The sequence below is a fragment of the Pseudorasbora parva genome, chromosome 12 (assembly GCF_024679245.1).
Source record: "Pseudorasbora parva isolate DD20220531a chromosome 12, ASM2467924v1, whole genome shotgun sequence".
NCBI lineage: Eukaryota > Metazoa > Chordata > Actinopteri > Cypriniformes > Gobionidae > Pseudorasbora > Pseudorasbora parva.
In genome coordinates this window covers 16263552-16286682 of record NC_090183.1, presented here as the reverse complement: position 1 = coordinate 16286682, position 23131 = coordinate 16263552, and the positions used below count along the sequence as shown (strand labels likewise).

General features: G+C 36.9%; 1 protein-coding gene across 4 annotated transcripts in view; it reads left to right on the top strand.

Annotated features, from left to right (window-relative positions):
• The window catches only part of agap1 (ArfGAP with GTPase domain, ankyrin repeat and PH domain 1), a 257610-nt gene that overhangs the window by 116090 nt on the left and 118389 nt on the right, over positions 1–23131 (top strand). For all 4 annotated transcript variants that reach the window (XM_067459347.1, XM_067459346.1, XM_067459345.1 and 1 more), the window contains exons 2-3: positions 18390–18448; positions 21300–21387. In XM_067459347.1, coding sequence (XP_067315448.1) covers positions 18390–18448; positions 21300–21387 — 147 coding nt within the window. The remainder of the gene's footprint in view (positions 1–18389; positions 18449–21299; positions 21388–23131) is intronic.

The window sequence follows — 23131 nt, the reverse complement described above, 5'->3', positions numbered from 1 at the left end:
TTTGTGATATTTGAGGCTCGATGTGCTGCGGTGATACGCACATTCCTTGTTGTATAGCTTGCACACAACCGTGCTCTGAACTAGGGAGCTGATTGAGACGCACCCATGGTTTGTTGTTGTCTTGACTCCGGAGCGCTAGTTGGTGTTCCAGTATAATCGGTCCGTCGAAACTCATTCATTGAAAAACGTTCCGCGCTGCAAAAATAAGTGTGGTTAATTTTTTTTTGTTTTTTTTGCGTAATTAATTAACGTGTTAAAGTCCCGGCCCTATAAAATAGTAATTTATGATGAGAGTGCCCCTCAAAAAAAAAAAAAAAAAAAAAAAAAAAATCTACATCATAACAGCACTAACTACTTTATAATGAAAATATTTTCTTATCTTGACAAAACACATAATTTCTTGACAAAACACATATCATTTGAAAGGTCTGAGTCTCAATGTTCCATATTTGGTGACTGTTTTATGATGGAAGTGATATTTGGACAGAAATTTACAGGAAAATACGTCAAATAAACAATCAATGGAAATTGAATGACACCCGGTGGCTATTTTTGGTATAGCGCCTAAACAAAATCTCATGGGGACTTCAATTTTTGTGATATCAACTTCAAATTTGGAACACAATTTGGTTAGACATATGGTTTGATTTAATACTAATTTTAGAGTAAAACATTTTTTATGTTTTATATTCATATAAAATAAAAAATATTTAGTACTGTATTTTTCATTTTCAATAAATGTAAACTTCCATACATTTTCTATTATTTTCTATTTTGAAATGCTTTCACTTCAGCAATAATCTGCTGATTGTCATCTTTAAATCAAGACCAAACTTAAGTCTATATTCCAAAGCATTCATGAATTACAGCCCTTTAAGTTTGGATAGTGCTTTTTCATGACTATTCTCAAAAAAGGGGGTGACAGTTAAGGGGTAAAAACAAAAAGAACTATATTGTGATTATATATTGTTATCGTGAAATAAAATGACTTATCGTGATATAAGATTTTGGTCATATCACCCACCCCTAGTCGAGTCACATTTGTATAGTGAATTTAGCAAGAATCACATTCTCAGCTGTCTCCAACTTCAATCACTTTTATAAGAAAATTCTTTTTTTCCATCAATTCTGAGTTTCAGTTTTAACACTCTTCTAAACATTAACAATCTTCTAAACATTTCAAACAGGTTGAATATGCACATATTGAGTGATGTTACTCTTAAAATGTTGTGTAATATCTAAAAAATACTTTTATTATCCAAATTGAATGTAAACAAGAGATTAAACAGACAGGACAAACATCTTATATGATATAATAGAGCTGTGTATTTGTGTGAATGCAGCCTATTAGAGCTCCCACTGTCTATGATGTCATCACTAATAATCAAACAGCAGTAAAGCTAACAAAGAGAAAAATCACTGCTTTTGCCAGGAAAACATTTAGATACTTAAAACACTCTTTTCTATTGATTTTAATATGTTTCTTTGATCTTCTTTATTTATTGCGGTTTGCGTGTGTTTTGAAGCTACAGCAGTTAAAATTTTTGTAATTATCATTATTTTCTTTTTTTTTATTTATTTGTAATTATTTTAATATATATATATATATATATATATATATATATATATATATATATATATATACATACATACATATATATATATATATATATATATATATATATATATATATATATATATATATATTTATATATATGTAAAAAAAACAAATTAATTTAATGTTTAAAATCGTTAACTAATTAATTAATAAAAAACAATGTGTAGATCAAGAATAGTCTTTGAATCGGACCATGACTCCCAGAATGGGATTGCGAGTTACCTGAAGATTCACACCCCTAATGCTTTAAAACAAAAGCATCAAATGTACATATCACTGTCAACACTCGAGCAGAAATGGAGCCCGGTTTTGCAAATTTGCATTTAGCATTTGAAATTCAGATAAGCTGAAAATGACTTCCTTATGTGTTTTGGCATGTCTGTTCTTAGCTGCTTTGGTCCTGAATCAGGTGCTTTGTTAGTGTGTGTGTGTGTGTCTTTGTGCTTTTCCTCTAGTGTTCTGTATCCTGTGATGTTTGTCCTCCTTGACAGCGCTGACTCAAAGGTGGCCACAGTATAATAATAGAAGCAGCGAGGGAAAGAAAAAAGCGGAAGGAGAAATGCAGAAACTGTGCCAGCAGTCGGCTGTCGGAGACAGAATTATGGCAATACGGCTATTTTCCTCTCTTTTTCCCTCACAGTGGTGCTGCCATGTTTTCAGCAGACCACATCACAGATGCAAAGGGAGGGAAGTCTTTATAGAGAATGTAAACACTGCACAGGAAGTGGGAAACGCATTATATTTACATCTCTCCTCCAATCCATCAGTCTTCAACACCACATTTCTGCTCAAGTACCTTTTATTACTAACGTATTAACTTTATTTCAGATGTTCATTGCAAAAGTTTGTTGCAAGCATTGTGCATAATTCATTTATATAAACTTTGATCAAAGCCCTGTTTACACCTGGTATTAAGATGCGTTTTGGTCGATCGGATCACAACACGACCCTGAATACAGATGTAAACGGGGTCTAAAACATTTTGAGCTTGTCTACGTTCAAGTTCTTTTTAGAGGTATTCAAAAACGCATTTGAACAAATTGGTTTCGTAACGTAAAAGCTCATGTGGTAAAATGCGTTCGAACAGCTACAAAAGACCATCAACTCTCTGCCTACTGACTTAATGCATAAACATTATGGAAATGCGCTAGCCAGATGGGATTTAAACTTTGTTGGCTGGAGAACCAGGTTTTGTTTGAAGAATTTTTTTTTTTACCAAGCACAATGTTCTCTCACCATTCCTGATTTCTAATACACACTTTGGTCCTGTCCACACGGAGACGCGTTTAGCTGTATACGTATACATTTTGTACCGTATCAGCGTTTCGTCCACACGGATCCGGCGTTTTAGAAGCATGAATCCCATATTTTTTGAAACTGGGTCCCAAAGTGGGTAAATCTGAAAACGATCATCTTCCGTTTTCGTGTGTACAGCGAATCCGTATATTTTCTGAAACGGTGATGTCATCACACTATGTCCAGCACGGTGAAAAAGTTAAGGGATACAACTACGGGCACTGGGCACGTGCACATCAATATCGCGTCATTTAATTAATGTATCTGCATTATTGTAAGGGTATGTTTTGGGTTGGGGTAGGTGTAGGCATTAATAAAACACATCTGTTAAGTAGCAAATGTATTTATTGTTATTTTATTGTGAGATTTTGCCTCACCTCCAACCACTGCTATACCCCTGCTAGCCACAACTCTTCTTCTCCGTTTTTAGTGTATTTCTGTGGCAGAATTATAGCGCCACACACACTCCTGTCATGCAAACTACATCGCTTTTAGTCCGTTTTCGCAATCTCGTGTGGACGCAGATATTTCTTAAAACGAGGGGAAAAAAAGAACGGATTGGGAAAGCGCTGGCTTCGTGTGGACAGGGCCTTCGTCTTCTCCGGGCACATTCATATGTAAATAGTGTGAGTTTATTTTGTCCAGTAGATGGAAAGATCTGAAAAAACCCATACATTTACCCACCCTTAAACCCTTCCGTCGAAGAAATCAGGACAGAAGTAGTTGAAAGTGGACAAGATGGGATGGATTAAAATACCAGGTGTAAACGGGTATGTGTCTCTCTCGTCTATTTGTTGTCTGATTGACCAAAGCGCATCTTAGTACCTGATGTAAATGGCCTCAGTTCAACTATGTCCTTTCCAAGACCGCTCCGATTGAATGAAATGGGCAAAAACCAAAATCTCAAAAACTCACATTTTAGTAACATAAATCTGTAAATCAACATAAATGAATGTTGTTTCTTACCTTCACATTATGCAAAAAAAAGAGAGGAATATTTCAGGTTGTTCCAAAAAGGTGCATGTGCAGTTCAAATACTTTATTTACATTTGTTTTTTTTTTGGAAGGCGGGATGTAGTTTGTCCTATCATCTGTAAGTATGTATTTTTATGTCACAATTGGGCCAGTGCTGCATCGTCACAAAAGTTTACCATTTGCACATATTTTTAAGTCTTGTCAACTGAAACATTTATGTGCAGTAAGACACGAAAGAGAAAATATACGAGACATACGACAATATACGAGAAATTCATGTGTACTCATCCGAAGCGTGCACAAGTCTCAGCAGGTGAATACTAAATTGAGTTTGCTTTCAAGTCATCTTGCGCTTGAACAGATACATTCACGCAAAAATCATGTCAACATGCCCATCTTAACATGCAAACATAGTAGGGTATGTCTTAAGTGAACATGAACAGTTGAGAAAGATCAAACAACAATGCAAAGGAATCACTCACTGCTCTTGACTGAACAACTTTTGTAACTTTAAATAAATGATTGATCTTTAGGTTGCACTTTATTTTACAGCATGTGTACTTAGAGTGTAAATACCGAAAAAAGTACTGGGTAATATAATGTAACTACTTGGGTTAAAGTTAGGTTTCGGGGTAGTTTCAGGGTTAGTACCTAGTTATTACCCAGTTATTGCAATTACTATAATAAGTACATAGTATGTACATGGGGAACCGGACTGAAAAAATAAGTGCTACGAATCTTTCTTTAATTTATTCAGTGAAGATGATTCAGTGTTATTTTACAGTGTTTGATTACTTTATTATTCAAATACCTGAAGACTACTATGAGACCTTCCTGAAAAAACACTAAAAAGCACTTTTTATAAAATTTGAATCTTTGCTCAATTGTATTTATTTGTGCTATTCCTTGTTGTTTGATGTGTTCTTATTTTTATTTATTTATTCAAAAGTAGTCTTTTTTTCCCTGAACATAGCACGTACCAAAACCATGACCTTAAAACCGTAATACAAAACGAACCATGTGTAATTTAAACCGTTAAATCCTGTATAATATATTGTCTATTCTTTGGTTTGTGCAGCCTTCAAATTCTCTGTAAAGATTCTCTAAAGGCATATAACAGTATATCTGCTCTGATCCACCAATAGAAATAGAGTAAGTGGCTATAATAACCTACTATCAGAAGCAATTCTGTGGCTTTCATTCTTTGTAACCACCTCTGATCCTTGTTAGTTTCAGTCAGTGTGTGTCTTGTTTACTGTGGCTGTGCATGAATATAAGAACTTTCAAGCATGAAATGTATGGGGTGTCCCATGATTGTTATTCCTTATTACATTTGACTAATTTGTGGTGCATTAATGTGTTGTTGTAGCCTGAATGCCAGCCGAACTTAGCCCCGCCCACAAAAGGTCGGGCAGTTCGGTCTGGCCTTGCTCCATAGAGGAGTAATTATCCCCGAACAGAAACTGTTCGGACCAATGAAATCATCAGGGCGGGCTTTAGACGATGACAGACAGATGATAAACAGTAACGTAATCATGCACGTCATCAAAGGGGCTTGGATTATATTTGTTCGAATCCTAAACGGAGAGCTTGTTTGTTTATGCATTCACCTTCACAATTTCTCTCAGAAATGATGATCATGTTGGGTAAGTACTCTGTGTATCATTAAATTATAAAAATTTACAACACCGGCAAAGATCATGTATTCCAGCCTGATTCCAGCGCACGTGCAGACAGGGTTGCCAAGTTTCTACAAAAAACCCGCCAACTACTAGCCCTAAACAATAGCTTTTTGGGGGGTTCTCCGGGGAAAAAATGGCGTTTGGGTAAAATGTGTGTTATTTTGGCAAGGTTGGCTGCTAAAATTCACACTCATGGTCTATATATCACATAATAGTCACTTCAATCCGCAGACATAGAAAACAACCCGCGGGATCAAAAAACGTTGCTCTGATTGGTTGTAAGTCTATCCAATTGAGGTCTTTCCTGGTTCGGTTGAAAAATGCCCCATAATCACAACCCAATGGAGCAGTTTCAGACTAATATTCTAATATTCTGACTAGAATTGAGTATGACTACGTCAGGCTAGTGTTGTTGATGTGTAATGCGCATAATGCATAAGCAGTCATTGCACTGTAGCAGCCACTTTAAAGGATTAGTGTGTAGTATTTATGAGGATCTATTGACAGAAATGCAATATAATATACATACCTATGTTTTCAGTGGTATTTACAGAACTTACTTAATGCACCGTTATGTTTTTATTACCTTAGAATGAGCCATTTCTATCTCCACGTACAATGAAGTTACCATTTTCTACAGTAGTTCTAATCGAACAAACTGCTCTACAAGTCACTCTCAGCTCTCTCCTATGACGGCATTTTTGTCCTGTGTCAGCCACCGTAGCTTCTCTATGTGCTCCGAAAGGAAGGAGTGAGCAATTATACCTGATCAGCGATATACTGTTATCGAACATCCAAGAGTGTCATTTCATCAGAAGTACAGCTTCATTTTCTACTATAAAGCAGCTCTCCAGTGTGTCTCACGGATGTCGGACCTCGACCGAATTAACAGGCCAAACGACCCAGAAAGCATTTTCATGTGTAAGAGGGCAGAGCCTCTTCGCACACCTTCCTATTATGTAATCGCCACAGACCAATAGTAGTACAAAGGTGTTTACCAGCCAAAGCAAACTTTTCCCGAAAGTTAGCTTTGGCAAGCTGTTTCGAACTCACAAAACAAGCTTAGTTCCGGCCTGATTTATGCAGGGTCGCAAAAAATGAATCGCCGAATCGAGAAACTGGAGGGACTAATTTGTGCAGTCAAAGCCTGGGAAAGAACAGGCTTCTGACAGGCAGTGGCAGCCAGGACACAAAACACATGTTCGACTGTGCTACACTGGATAATCTATCTAACACAACTTGAAAATATCACCTCTGCTTATTCCATCACTTGCTCCGTCTTTTCTTTTCCAACCCTCTTCCTCTCTCACTTCCTTTGTGTCATTTTGATGAAGCGCAGACACGTTCTGCTAAACACTCTTATCTCCTGCTGTTTTTACGGAGGTGACACCCAGAAATAGTAGTCTTTCCATTGTCACTGTGTGTGTGTGTGCGTGTGTGGATATATTTAAAGCAAGGATCTTGCATGTTCACCTTATGTAGCTTGTAAAATCTAGGACACAGACTCAGCTTCTCTTCTGCTTTCTCAGCACATGACGTGCACGTGTGTTGCAGGTTTATGTTCATTAAGAATGTCTTACTGAGTCAGGAAACTTGTGAAGCTTTGTGCATGGCAGGATACCATATGGTTGGTACTGAGAAAGTTAAATATAGATTGTTTTAGGCAATCTGGCAACACTTACTTTTACAGTCATGTTCCCCATGTACATAGTATGTACTTGTTATAGTAATTGCACTAACTGGATAATAACCAGGTACTAACCTTGAATCTACCCCTAAACCAAACCGAACCCATGTAGTTACCTTTTGTTAGTATTTTATTAGGTAATTACACTGCAAGTACATGGAAGGGCACATACTGTAATATAAAGTGCAACCGACAATCCATTTACAGGTGGTAAACTTTTTGTAGTTAAATATAAATAATGACAGCAGCATCAGCTAAAAAGGAAATGCTTTGGGTTCAGTACAAGTTGGAGTTGGTTCACCCCACAATAAAAATGCTGTCATCGTTTACTAACACACTCGTGTTGTTCCAAACCCATCTTTTATTTACCTTTTAATATTCTCTTGTAGTTTTTGTCCATTTACTGAAAATCCAAGCAAACCAATCCAAGCTTCAAAAAGGATTTAAAGCCACAAGATGTAATTATTCGCAGCTAGAGCGTAGCTTGATGACACCTTGATTACGCTGAGCTTTTATTATGGCGTAGACGACCGATTTCGCTTCCAGTTCCAGACACATTTTAATAGGAGAAAAAGTGTTGTTATAATGCTATGGGCGTTCGCTCGGCGGCTACTATGAGACACTTGTTTGCTAGATTAGGCATGGTACACACAGTAAATAAAGAAATTGAGATTTAAACTAGTAGGTTTAGGCCCAATCCCAATTCTATTTCATACCCCTAAACCTACCTCTCCCCCTTGCCCCTTGAAACAGAGTGGCAAGACATAGGGGTGAAAATATTCCCCTAAGAAATGGAACACCACTTTCTTTTATTAGTGTCATGTAACATTTAACCAGTTTAAACAGCAATGAAAGTTCACGTCTAGCAGAAATCAGGTGTGAGCACGTTTAACCGATTACCAATGCTGTTTTTGTGCTGTATTTGGTAGGGATGGGCATTTTCCCAAAATATTGTATTAGAATATTTGGGCTCATAAATATATTTATTTATTCATGTATTTAAATTTGCTATTTTGAGCACATTTTGTTTACTTGTTTTATAACATGTTGTTAACATTTCTGAACAAGCTTATGATTAGGCAATGTACACAACACACTTGTGTTATATCTTAAGGTTTTAAAAAGGTTTAGACGTACGTAATAGTTTTTATACCGTACAAACCGTATTTTCTATCCCCCTACACTGCCCCTGCCCCTAAACCTACCCATCACAGGAAACATTCTGCATTTTTACTTTCTCAAAAAAACTCAGCCTGTATGATTTATAAGCCTTTTGAAAATATGGTTGTCATGGTATATGGTTGTCATGTTTGTATGATTTCACATTTTCATGTTGAGAGAAATGATTATATTATTGGAGGATGATTTAGGGGGATTTATCATGGATTCACTGCATTTACAGCGATCAAATCAACACAGTAAAATTCGAATAGCATTTTTAGTTTTCGAATATTAATTACAGATCGAATATTTGACTATTTGAATATATTTGTGCACACCCCTAGTATTTGGACTTCAGTTTCTTAGACGATACAGAATGAAACGGAACATACATGACTGGTGGAGCAGTGAAAAATCTTCGTGTGAAGGGCTATTTGGCCGTTCCCCTTAATCATACCAGGGGTCTCAAGGGGAGAATCGAGACACTCCTACCCCTTTACGTGAATGCGCAAAACGAAGGGGTAGGGGAAAGGGAAGGGCTAAGAAGTAGAAATGGGATTAGGCCTAGCTGTGTTGAGCTGTATAAGAAGTAGTTTTCTGTAGAATTATGTATCCAAACAGTGGCTCACCTGTCTAATAAAACACATAATATATTAAAGCTTCTCTGGTGTTTCCATGGTTTCTATAAAATAAATCAATGGTAACGTGGTTATGATGTCATTGATAGGCGATGCACAGACTCAGTCCATGTCCTGGTTCTCTGGATTTAAACATACTCAGAAACATTTGAGGTAATTCAAGTACACAAGTCATCAAATTATTCTAGTTATTTTTTGGATATTTTAATTCAGAAATCATATCTTTTGTTGTGCCTTTAAAACATTTGTAAACATTACTAGGTTAAAGTATTCCATTTGAATCGGGCGGTTTTAATAAAGTCACAGTTGCTTTATATGATGAACAGAATTAATATAGGATTTTATTTATCTACACAGTGATCAATATAGCATATTATTGTTTATCACTGCTTTGTAAAAATAGAAGCCCAAATCAAGGTTTCAGTGAGTGCGACACCTTCACAATGGGAGTGAATGGAAAAATGTGAAGATTGTAAAATGCAAAAGAAAAGTTGTAAATTGTGATGAAACTTTAGACAGATTTTTTGTTTTGTTTTACACGGCAAAGTGCCTCATTATAACCCATTTATTTATTTAATAAAGAAATGGATGAATATCAAAAGGAGTCAGCATTAGGTTATTAGTGGTGTCGCTTGAGATGAACTTGCGTTGAACTGAGAATATTCCTTTAAAAAGGGTTCAACATTGAGTTTGCAATTATTGTGTCCGTCAGTGCATCAGCATTGTGGCGTCTTTAGTTGATCATGCTCATAGTGCCGAAGGGGACTAGCGTGTCACTGGGAACTGGTTCAATATGTGTGTGGCAGCACATTGATTCAGCCACAGCAGTGACTCCAGCATGCAGGTCGTTGAACTGGTACCACAGCGACCTTGCTGCACTGGGAACACTGGGGAAGATGGAAACTTGAAGCCCCTCCTAAGAAAACAGGAAGCAGCTGTAACAACATCCTGTTTCAGAGTGATATCCAGGGAGCAGTGGCACATGGGTGAGGCATCAGTAGCCCCAGTGCAGCCCAACACAGGGGCAACAATGCAGCCCAGTGTGTCAGAGGAGCAACGGGGGGCCGGCAGGCTGAATTTTTTCCATTCACTCTGTTGAGGTCAATGACCAGCATTGACTTGAGCATATATGCATATTTCCGGAATACAGTTATTTGTTGTTGAAAATGATGGTTGATTGTGGGAATTGGAGAGAAAGAGAATCTTTGAAAGTTAGTGTGTTTTCATAAAAATCTAGGGAACGTGTCTGTGTTCAGAAAGTTATTTTGGGAGATACAGTGAATGAGGTGATGAAACGTGCTGTTCTCAGTGTCTGGAGGGAATGATGGGGTGAGGTGGGAATTAGATGAGAGAGATCGAGATGAGGAGTTTAAAATGAGAGAGAGAGAGAGAGAGAGAGAGAGAGAGAGAGAGAGAGAGAGAGAGAGAGAGAGAGAGAGAGAGAGATCCAGTGTTTTCCATCAGATGATCAGAGTGTATTGCAGTTAGTCATTTTTCTGACAGTTAATTGAATTAAATTGAAGCTTCACAGAACACTGACTCCATGTGCACTTTAGTGGCACTCAATTGTGTTCTTTACAAGAAGCAATTGGAAAAGCATTCTTTGTTTTATTTGTCTGTGTAATTTCTACATTTTTATTATTTATTTATTTCTATAATTTACTCATGTCATTTCAAAAGTGAATGACTTGCTTTAGTCTGTGGAACATCAAAAGAGATAATGGGAGAAATGTCTTTATACATATATATATATATATATATATATATATATATATATATATATATATATGGTTTTTTTTAAACAGATTCAGTATTAATCAAAATGAATAAAACAGTGGAATACAATCTCAGAATATTATGCAATCCTACAATAATTAAATGTATGTGTTAAATTACACAGATATTATGTATTTAATCTCACTTTTTATTAATCAATGTTTTTGCTGTTGGCCTTCGATGATCACTTACTAAGCAAAATCCATACTAAGCAAAAATGATTAGATAAACGTCACTTTTGTGTTATTTTTTTTTACTTTCTCCTGCTTCCTATTCTTCTTCAATCAAGAATGGCAGAACATGTGAAAGTTTAGTTTTTATCTGTGCCTTCTACTGTAAAGGTGTGATTTTTTTTTTTGTTTGTTTCGTTTAGCCCGAGGCTTATTCATTTCACTTTTAGTGTGAAGGGGTCTTTACAGTTGGCAAAAATAGATATACACTAATATTGCAGTTTTTTAATACATAAATGCAGCCTTGGTGAGCAGAAGAGACTTCTTTAAAAACATTAAAACATCTTACTGTTCTAAAACTTTTGACCAGTAGTGTATATTTTTTGTTGGTATTAAAAAAAAAACAAGCAATCAAGCCCAGCCCAGGTGAGGAAAAAGTAATGTACCACAGTACTTTCCATAAAATGTAACTAAGTAACATATTTAGTTACTTTTATAGACAGTATTGTAATGCATAACTTTTATGTAAATGTACTTTCCCCTACTTTGTCCATGATGCTCACAACTTATAGGCCTATATATTGTTGCAAGTTTATATACCGGTGTAAAAATGCCCTCACTATAACATCCCCATTTGTCAGACTGAGACAATCCGGTTATGATTCATTAAAATAGCAGCTCAGAGTCATTTGCTCATGAAACGGACTACAGTGATCACACTGGGTGCTTCTCAATATCCCTCCTCGTTTCCTCGCTCCTCCGTCCTCCATCCTCCATCCTATGAAACCGATGGAGCTCAGCCATCTTGTAGGAGATCTCAATTCTCTAATTGCACAGCGAGGAGGCGAGGATGGAGGAGGCTTCCTGAGGAGTCATGAGCGAGGATACACAGGTGGATCCTTTGCGGAAGTGTTTTATCGACTAAAGGTGACGCAAGCATTAATTCTCCTCCCCCTTCACATCGTGCCACAGTTTATTAATCATTATTATTATGTTTACATGTACAAGACACAAATGTTTGTCAAATAACAACACCTGACAGTTGCAGAATTATATCAAAGCACAAGAAAATGAAAGAAACAAATAGAAACAAATATTATACAACGAAAAGCAGTTAATAACTGGAATTCGTTGTTAATAATAACTGGTAATATTGATTAAAATATGGACAAATGTGGTATTTTGTGGAGGCCGAAGCTTACAATATAAATAGTTATCTCTAATGTTCAAGAATCCTGACTTAATCTAGCGGTGTCATCATTAATTGATGCCGCTTTAAATTGACGTTAAAGGGATATATATTTATATATAAATATACGAGGACGAGGATGCACAAATAAGAATTGGGAAGTACCCATTGTATCATTTTTTTTAAAGTAACTTAAAAAATCTCAACATCAGTAAGGTGATTTCGTGTCAATATTTTGCCGTACACTGACTGCAAATGCCTTCAAATGCTGGAGCTGGCGTGAAACCTAATGCATATAGCACATACAAATAGCAAGAGCTTCACAAGCTCCAATCTGATGACTTCCTGCTAATTAGGACAGTTCTTGGCCAGAGTAAGCTGCAAAATGTATCAGACTTAGATGACTGTCAAAATTCTGCCTCTAGATGAATATAGATGAGACCAGATATAACCAAGAAATTTGAATCTCATACCAGACGTCTGTATTCAGAGGAATTACATACTATCACTGTTCTGCAGCAGAGGAAATGCAGCTTCACGAGAGATTTACGCCCTGACCGATGATGATGGATGTCCTTGGGAGTTTTGACTTGCGCCGAGTGAAATGGCTAATTGTTGCACGCTACACGACACATTCATTATTGCGCTTTGTGTGTTAGTTCCGCTTTCATAAATCTAATTGAATCTTTGATGGAGCCTCATGCTGTCGATGTTGGGCTGCTCTGGCCTAGTTCTCCAAGTCCCCTTAGGATGCTTACATTGGGTGCGTGGGATTTTAATGATTCAGGAGACACTTTTAAAACTGCACGTTTATGAAGTGAGGGTTGAAAGGAGGAAAGCTGAGCTACTTTATATAAAAGGACCTGATCTGGGTCAGGCCGTCAAAGACTCCAGCACAGCATCCCTGATAACAGAATGCAGAATTATTGTAAATGAATGGACTTCATGTAATTCTTCTCATTATTCTGTTCTTTCCATCACATCGTCATTTTCTGCCCGACGCACTGAGTGGGTGGTGGAAGTCCGCTTCTGTAATCGGTCAGCTCACAGCGAGGGGGTGGAGGGTCCAGGCAGGTCATGGGAAACTGACTGCAAAGAATCAACGTTGAGTGAAATGAGACTCTCACCCTACATACACACATAAACAAATACATAAGAGCATTTAAATAAGACGCATGAGCCTCCCACAGGGGCACAGACACCCCTTCATTAGACCACCTGCTGGAATATCTTGGCCGTTTCTTGATTTTGGTGTCATTCATGACTTCCACGAACTTAAAGGTGTGATTGGCGTCTTGCTGAGGGAACTGTGTGCTTACCTCACAATCAAAAACAGAAGAGGTCCACTTGCAAGAATTGCTTCACCATACAACAATATACAACAGTTTTTTAAGGTTTTTTAGTTTTTGTTTGTTTAAAAGGATAGTTTAATTCAGATAATTCTGCCATCATTTTGCCATACGTTTCTTTGTTTGGCTGAACACAAAGAAAAATGTTTGGAAGAATGTTTGTAACCAAGCAGATCTCGGCAGCCATTGTCTATCATGGTGCGGAAAAATACTATGCTAGTCAATGGCTGCCGAGATTTGCTTGGTTACAAACATTTTTTCTAATATCTGTTTAACAGAAGAAATAAATTCATACAGGCTTGGAATAGAGGTCGACCGATAGTGGACTATTTGCCGATAACCGATTAATCGGCCGATAGTTTTTAAAATAGTTACTGGACAAAACATAACACTAAGTAAAACAGTGCTGAACTTTATTACAAGAAACGAAAAAAAAAACAGTACTGTAAATGCAGCATGCGTCATTGCGTCGCTATATCACTGATATCGCGATATGACACTTTTTTTTATCATGTAAAAATGTATACCAGTATTATCGTGGACGGTATGATATTGCACACCCCTACAGTTGAGCTTGACGGCATCTCTACGTCAAGGTGACACTGAGGCACTAACAGACTTTTCCCGGGATTTTCGGGAGGAGATTGGAGCTTTAGCTTTCATGTCTTCATTTCCATAACTGTTTATTTCACACAGACATAATGCATTGTTCTGCATCTGCGAGAGTGTGGGCGGCGGCCTTTTGATATCGCGCCTCTACCTCCTGCCCTCTACTGCGCAGATTCGGGACCGAGATGTCAGCGCCATATTCGGATCTCCAGAGGCTTCACTTTTCTTCAGCGGAAGCAAATGAATTTGCGTCGTCCATATTTTGTACAGTCTATGGCCAATACACAGGGGTTTTGTTACCTCCGGCGCTCATCGGAAGACTATCACCCGTCATTGTTGAGAACTACCGCAAAATACGGCAACTCAAATAGCTCAAATATAGCTCATAAAATGATTTTCTTTAAAAGCGCTCGCAATGTCTTTTATTACTGTTTTTATCGAGGCTGCACTAAGCTTTATAAATAACTAAGCTTTTGACTTCCATAATGAGAAAGCATATAGGAAGTGTTTAAATTGAAAAGGTGAGACAAGGATGACAAGGCCTAATGGATCATCACCGGTCTGTCACTTCCATCACGTCTCCTGTGATGTTACGGATTGTCGTTTTGAATGAGTCACAGACACAGCTGTCATACCGCTGTGTTGATTGGTTCCATCTGTGCACCGCATGCCTAATAGAGGAAGGAGATCAAATAAGTCCAATCTCTTAAAAACAATATGATTAGTATGTGATTGCAACATCAAATGTACAATCCGTCCTTATTTTTATTTTAACACCTAGTCATTTTTCATATAAGCTTTCTATGTAGGCAGCAAATTGTGTTAACCTTTCTCTGATATCAGACACTGTGGCCTTTTGTGGGTCACCCAGCGGAATATGTGAAGCAAAGGCTCTTGCTTTCTTTCTATACTTCATCTGCTAGCTTATCAAAAAGTGCCAATGGAGGGAATCCCCAAGGGTTATGCATATATGTTAGCATTAGTTTGTGTTTAGTATGGGTCCCTTGAGAAATTATAGACTGCTGTTATCTGACATCAGTGAATAGATGATGGCAGCATAGCACCCACTGCTTTGTGCACGAAGATAGACACACAAAGAAAAAATAAATCTAGCGACCTGCCCATCTAGACAATATTTGAAGACATTATATGCACACTCTCAAAGTAAAAAAACATGAAGTTGCTTTGCTTTGTTTTTGCCAAAATGCAAGGCAGTAGTATATGTGTCCTTTTGAGGACAAGGCTCAAATTGACAAATTGATGGTGGACGGGTTTAGACTAATGATGAATTTGCTAAGTGAAAATGCTTTTTTCATTGAATGGCTAAGTATTGCTATAAATAGTCCGGCTTAAATAGAACTACTAGTTGTGTTTGCTCTGTATATATGTTAATTAATCACATTGTTAGCATAGCAACATGCTAACTACACTCTAGCACAGTGGTTTTTGCAATCTTTTTGACTCAATGGGTTTTGTCCATAACAATATTTCTGGCCCTACAGCCTCAGTTTTGTTTTCAAAACCTATTTGTGATCATGGACCACAAAACCAGTCATAAGACGTAAAATTGTCGATTTTCTTTTATGCCAAAAAATATTAGGATATTACGTAAAGATCATGTTCCATAAGGATATTTTGTAAATTTCCTACTGTAAATATATAGAAATGTTGTTATTATTATTATTATTAGTAATATGCATTGCTGAGGACCTCATTTGTACAACTTTAAAGATTTTTTTGCACCTTGGCCAAATATTGTCCTATTTTAACAAAGTTTATTTATTAATCTTTCAGATGATGTACAAATCTAAAAAAAAAAAAATAATAATAATAAAAAATTATATCTGGTTTTGTGGTCCGGGGTCACTTTTTAATAAACCAAACAAAATTTCATAAGAGCTGAATTTTCTTCGAGGATCCCACTCTTTTTAATTCATGCATTTACATGCCTTTTCTAATTATTGTGATTTTCTGGGTGAAGATATATTTTAGAGCTTATATTTAAGATTTGGCTAATGACTTTTTAACATTTAGAAATCTCTTTTTTTGGCTTCCAGAAGATATCCTTTTTTTTCCCAAGCCTGTGGGAATCCTGGTTATTGAAGGAGGGAATTCAAATAATTAGTATATTCATATTTAGTTATTGTAACTTATTCTAAAACTTGTTTTGTCTTAAAATGATTTAAAGTAAGGCCCAGGACCTTTCAATGTACCCTGACCCCCTGGTTGATAACCATGTCTCTAGTACAGTGGTTCCCAAACTGGGGTAAGCGAACAAAATGCAACATGTTTTTTCAGTTATTTAATTCAACCCCACCTTAAAATAACACGAAAACTATACATGTATTTCTAACAGTGTAAAAACAGGAAAATGGTAGTGACATAACCAAACCACCCCATCTTTTGTGCTCAAATTTGACAGCATCCACACATGGTGGGTTGCGTGCAGAGTGCTGCCGTTCTCGACAACGTACATTTGTAAAAGTGGGGTTTTAGTTCTTACTAGCATGAAGAACAAATATAGACTCAAACTGTGCATATTTAAGACTCAGTTTAAGATTTAGAGATCGATTTAAGACTCAAATTGCTGACTTCGATACAAAAACATACCCTTTTCTTTTTAATGTTGATTATATGAGCAATAATGCTCTTTTCCCAAGTATCCACACGTTCACACAAACAAAATATATGAAGTGAAGTACATTGCGCAGTATTGTCAAAATTGTTTGCTTTATCTTGCAACGAAAAAATTGTTTAAATGAAAGCCACGGCTTTAACCGAATCGCCAGATTTAATGAGCTTTTGTAAACGAGCCTTAAAAAAACGACTTGTGTGCTTTTTGAGACAAACATCAGCACTGACATATCTCAGTGAAAGTTGCTTTCAGTTAAAACAGCTCAAACATGCATTTTGGTCTGGGACTAAGCCTCGTCTGTGAATCCGGGCACTAGTGTTTTAAAATCTGATAAGAAGTTTTCAGAGGGCAGCTGTCTATGTAGGCAGTAGATAAGGAAAGGGGCTTACATGTGCACATTTTGCAGATGCTTTTATTCATAGCGACTTACGCTACATGCGCGTATACATTCCCTGTGAATCGAACCTAAGACTCTGGCGGTACTAATGCCATGCTCTACTGTTAGTCTAAAAATCTAATACACGGAACTGGTATGTCTAGCATGGTTTATCCATACATAAACTTAACAACACTTCTGGGCCTGCACTCTTAGAAGAAAAGGTTCAGCAATACGTATTTGGAACCCCTAAAAGTATATTAGTATATTCTATATAGAACCCTTTTTAAGTGCCAAAAGGGTTCTTTCTTGTCATTATATGTTCTTTGTAGTTGAGTATACTCCAAAGAACCTTTTATGCTAAAAAGGTTCTATAATGACAAGAAAGAGCCCCTTTGGCACTTCTATATAGAACACTGCAAAAATGTTTTTCTTATTTAGTATTTTTGTCTTGTTTCTAGTCTAAATATCTAAAAATTCTTACAGTAAGAAACAATTACTAGACAAGTAAAAATTATTGTCTTGTTTTGGGAAAAAATAACTCAATATTAAGAGATTTTTTGCTTGAAATAAGCAAAATAATCTGCCAATGGGGTAAGTAAAATAATATTGTTTAATAATGTGCTTTCACAGACAAGGGTTAGATTAAGCCAGGATTAGGCATTAGTTTAAGTAGGACATTTAAGTGGCTTTTATATAAACATGTCTTAGAAAAAAAAAAAAAAAACATTTCTAGCGTGCATCTTGAGACAAAATGCTTTCAGGTAAAACGGCTCAAACATGCATTTTAGTCTAGGACTAGTCTTAAGCCTCGTCTGTGAAACCGGAGGCTGAAGTCAAAGATGCGCAGGCTTATCTGCTGGTCTCTTATGTCCTCTGAGCGTTTGAGCCCACTGCGCACCTGCAGCCACTATTGTTCTGTTGTAATGTGAAACGTGCCGTGCAGCTGAGCGTGGGGGCCGTGAAGGCACCATGGGCTCTAATTAACACACTCTGCTGAAAAGACCTAGAATTATCACAAACATGTATTGTGCAGTAGTGTAGTTGTGGAGTATTATGTTCATTTTGGATAAGTATGAATGGAAAGGATTTTGTTCCACTTAGGTCTGTTTGGCTGTGCGCTTTTCCTCTGCTTTTTGTATTGATCAGTGAGCTGTGCATCTAGAAGTAAGTTGGAACTGAAGTGCATGACCACATTTATGATGATCTCTCTCTTCCTCGGTTTCAGATGCTTTTGTCAACAGCCAGGAGTGGACGCTCAGTCGCGCAGTACCGGAGCTCAAAGTGGTGAGTCCAGTCACTGATGTTTAATGTTTGCCTTTTAAAAAAAAAATCTTAAAATTGGCCGATATGCTGAATTCAGTGTTTCTTAGAAGTAAGCTCTACTGTATATATGTCTGTAAAGACAATGTACATCATAAATTCTGTCATTCCCTTCACAGTGCCATTTCCTCTAAATGCAAATTGTGTCTTGCTTTGATAACATTCTGAAAAATGATGAGGGTAAAAATGACATTTGTACAATTTTTTTAAAATAAATATCTGATTTAATGACTTAAAATCTGACTTTGTGCTAATCCAATAATTATAATGGATCAAAAAGTCAATTAAATAATAATTGAATACATTTTGCATAACAAAAAAAAAATGTTTAATTTGATATAATTTCTTATTTAATCTGGGTCTGTAACAAGGATTAATTTTTTTAAAAAATACATTTTTTTTGAAAAGAAGCAAAAATTTATGACAAAGGCTTTTTAGTTTTAATGTGGTCTTCATATAACAAAAAGGATAAAAATCAAATCTGTTTCTTCTTTGAAAGTATATCAAATCATACCCTGGGACTTTTTTAGATGCTCAGTACTCCGCAAAGATAATAAAACCATGTGTTTACAATCATCTGAAATCAGCACATGTATTACGTAGGGCTGCACAATTAATCAAATTTCTAATCATGATTACGATTATGGATGCCACAATTACGTAATCCTTCGAAGATGTGATTACAAAAAAAAAAAAAAAATCTGCTTGCTAAAGAGTTGTGTTTAGAGCATGTTACGTTGTGTGAGGAGAATCACAACTACTTCAGATTAGGAACTAAACCAGCACAATAGGAACTACCAGTGACATAACGTTAAGGGTCAAACGCATGCAAAACACCAGCACCCGCCATTTTTAAAAAGTTGTGTACACGTCTCAACCTATTAGGCTATATTAATTACACAAACTAACTCTACAAACATAGAAAACAGTGATCGATGGACCTCTCAAACTTTATGCTAAGGAGAAAATCCAGCGCAACTTTAAAGAGGACCGAGCGAAACATAATTATGTATTTCTGCTCAGCTAGTTACATTGGACATCAACCACACGGCAAACGCTAACGTTAATACTTTTTCATATACTGTCTACTTTCTTTGTATAATGGTTCTACCTAATAACACATTATATAAACAGTGTTTATATAATGGTATAAACAGATCCTGAGCTGATGAAGACGGAGAATGTGAGCGCTGTGTGTGTCTCAGTGGCGCGTCACAGTAAATGTCCGCAGCGCCGTCAAAATAAAAGACGAACCAGTGTATAGTTGACATTTGAGGCTTAATGCTGTAGAAAAGTGATAAAAAATATTTTAGGAAGAGTTTTTTAGCTTATTTTATTTTATTTTATTTTATATTAAAAATATGACCGTTGCTTCAAACAATGGTATAAAGCCATTCAAAACATCATTCAGTGTAAATTGTGGTAATTGAAATTAATAATCGCAATTACAATTTCGTGGTAATAATCGACAATTATGGATTATTAGGATTTGCTTCAGGTATATTTTTTTTTACAAGCCAAACTATCACGTAAGGGACCCCTGATAATACTCAGTCCCTCCAGTTTTTGCACGATTCGCAATGGCTGAATACAACGCAAAATCAGCAAAATGTCCATTTTTTTTGCAATCCTGCATAATTTGTAATTTCACCGCAAAATAATCACAAAAAAAGAACTTTAAATCACAATTATTATTTTTTTTAAATTTAATTTTAATTAATTGAACTATTTCTAATTTATATAAAGCTGTAAAGCATTGTTTTCATGAGGATACAGACGTTGGTGCATTTGCTGTATGTGGTCTTGGTGAAAGCAGAAGCCAATCTTTCTCACTTGCCATCTCGCAAGTGCCAAGGACCCGGCCAGTTGATTACTCAAGATGGACTAATGACCAAATCAAATTATGATATGCCCGATAACACTAAAAAAGATTTCATAAAAGTGTACCACAAACTCAATTCGCTACTGAGACACGGACTGATGTCAGACTGGCTGAGGATTATGTGCACGTGTTTGCCGCCTGTCAGCGCTCGTGAGTATACAGAAATGTGTTCTATATAGGCTTATTGCACTTGAACAATCAAAATCAAATTCACACACTTATTCACTCAACACATAACTGCCAAGACGGACATTTAGGCATAACCTAAATGTCCGTCTTGGCGGTTACGTCTTGAGTGAACAAGTTTGGGACGTGTGAACGTATTGGGTCCGTGCATTACTGTAGGTCTTTACAGTGAAAGCTGTAACCTAATATAGCCATCAAACAACAACAACAACTGGACTCAGCAGTCCAGTGCTGAGCTCAAAAACTCAACAGTAGCCTACTTAAACCTAAAGCACTGTTTGTATCTTTATTTTTATGTTGTATTTATTTGTCCTCCTGTCATTTGTTCTTATTTTATTACTGACTGTTTACTTAATTTGAGAACTTTTTACTAATATTAGGCAATTGCTTATTGCTGTGATTTACTTTTCCCAGTCATTATCCCCACCCTAAGTGATAATGTTATTAAAGCTACATAGTACATCACTGGACTAGCCTTTTTTTAGCAAGATACCAAAATAAACAAGATTTGTGCATTTTGTTTATTGTATTGTCATGTATGAGTATTGTGCAACTAACATAATACATAATATGGTAAATGTGGTATCCTAATTAAAAAAGAAAAAAAGAAAAAACATTGCAAAAATGTTCACACATTTCTGGAAATTACCACCACAAAATCAGTCAATTTGATCGGAAAAATCACACACACAAAAAAAATAGCGAAATCCTAGGGTGACTGAATACTGTGTGTTTGTGTATTTGCAGGGCATTGTGGGTAACTTGGCCAGTGGGAAGTCTGCACTGGTGCACCGGTATCTGACGGGGACGTATGTGCAGGAAGAAAGCCCTGAAGGTTGGTGTTGTTCTATCAAATGGTGCTCTCTTTTTTTTTTACTCTTAATATTTTAAAATGTATTCATCTTTTGCATAAGCTATATTATTAACAGTATTACTCCCTTGGTTGTTTTTGAAAGTCTGTGTACAATGGTGCACATACCTTTCTGTTCTTAAAGTTGTACCATTAATATTCCTCATTTTTCAGTACTGCCGAAGCATAGGCTAGACACACTTCTTATTTCTACTCTCAGCTTTCTCCTTCTCTTATTCTCTCTCTCTCTGTCTCTCCGCACACCTGCTGTTAGTGTGTTAGTACGGTACAGTTGTGCCGGAGGACTCTGCCATACTCCCCATGTATAATTGAGAACATTCAAGGCACGCCGCCAGACCACCACAATATGCTCTCTTCCCCGAGCGAGGATCTACTTTCAAAAGCTCTTCATGTCAATATTTCATGTCCTTTATGACTGTTATTATGTAGTCATGTTAAACTGGCCTTTTCAAATGGCTGCCTCATGGAGCAGGGTTTGTAATCTTTAGGTATTCATTTAAAAATCAGGTCTTTTCTTTAATGATTGAAATTAGTTTAAGCAGCGTTTAGTACAATTGGGCTTACAATTGGGTACTCTGAATGCCTGAGGGTCTTGTAGAGAGCATGAGGTCACTGGAGAGCTAGTTTAGCGGACCGGCGGGCACTAATCACGTCTCGTCCACTCCTTTGCACTTAACCGTATAAAACTCAAGCCACTGCATACCAGCGGTCAACCAGGAAATCGCCCTGCAAGAAAAAAAGCCCTCAGAAATGTCAATTGCCTGTTTGCCGCAGTGGATTATAGCACAGAGTGCCAAAGGAAACTTAGCGCGACATCAGAGACGGTTGAAGTGTGTGCCTCGCTAAGCTTAAGCGACACGGTTAAATCTTTCACTTTTGAGGCCAGCACGTCATCTGATGTTAGAAGTGCCAATAAACTCAGATTTGCAGTGACGTTATGTCATATTTCCGCAACAGAAAGCTGTGATTTGAATGTCCAAATTTACATTCCAGTAAAACTACCATGCCCCTGTTTTCCTACTCTTCTTTTTTTGAAGTTTCACTATTCTGGGTTTAAAAATAGTGTTCCCTAGCTTTGGTAGAGTAACCCCAACCTCAAAACCACTAAGTAGAGCTGGAGCAGATTTTTACAGAGCACTCTGCAAAGAAAGCAGGCGGCCGCATGGGTTTTACTCGGTCCCTCCCTTCTATCACACATACTACATGAATAGACACATTCTCAGAGCTCATTAAGAGATATTATCTCAAGGCCAGTTGTGTGACTGTGTGAGTATGTTTATGCAAGAAGAAAGAAAAATCCCTACAGGCTTTGTGGTCTTGAGACAGACCCAGCCTTTACCATTTCAGAACCCAGCACCCCATATGGGTAAATAAGTCAGTTTGTGCTTATGCCGCCACAATCGTGTTTGATTTAGAAATGCAGCTCCGCTGGGATCAGCAGTTTGGTGCAATTGTGCAGACCAGTCCCTCTGGCATGAACCCAAGAAAACCCCCACTTTTATCAATGAAATCAAAATATCAAATTTACTCTTTTCCAAGTGGTCTTTACCCTGCAAGCAATAAAATCTAGATAAACTGGTTCAACAAAAATGTAGCTTAAAACGCATGTCCCAAGTTCTTAGAAACTCGTGGCATATAAATTCAATTAATTAAAAATGTCATGTGGTGTACCCATCAAGTAAAAAGTAATATTTTCCGTACACCTTAA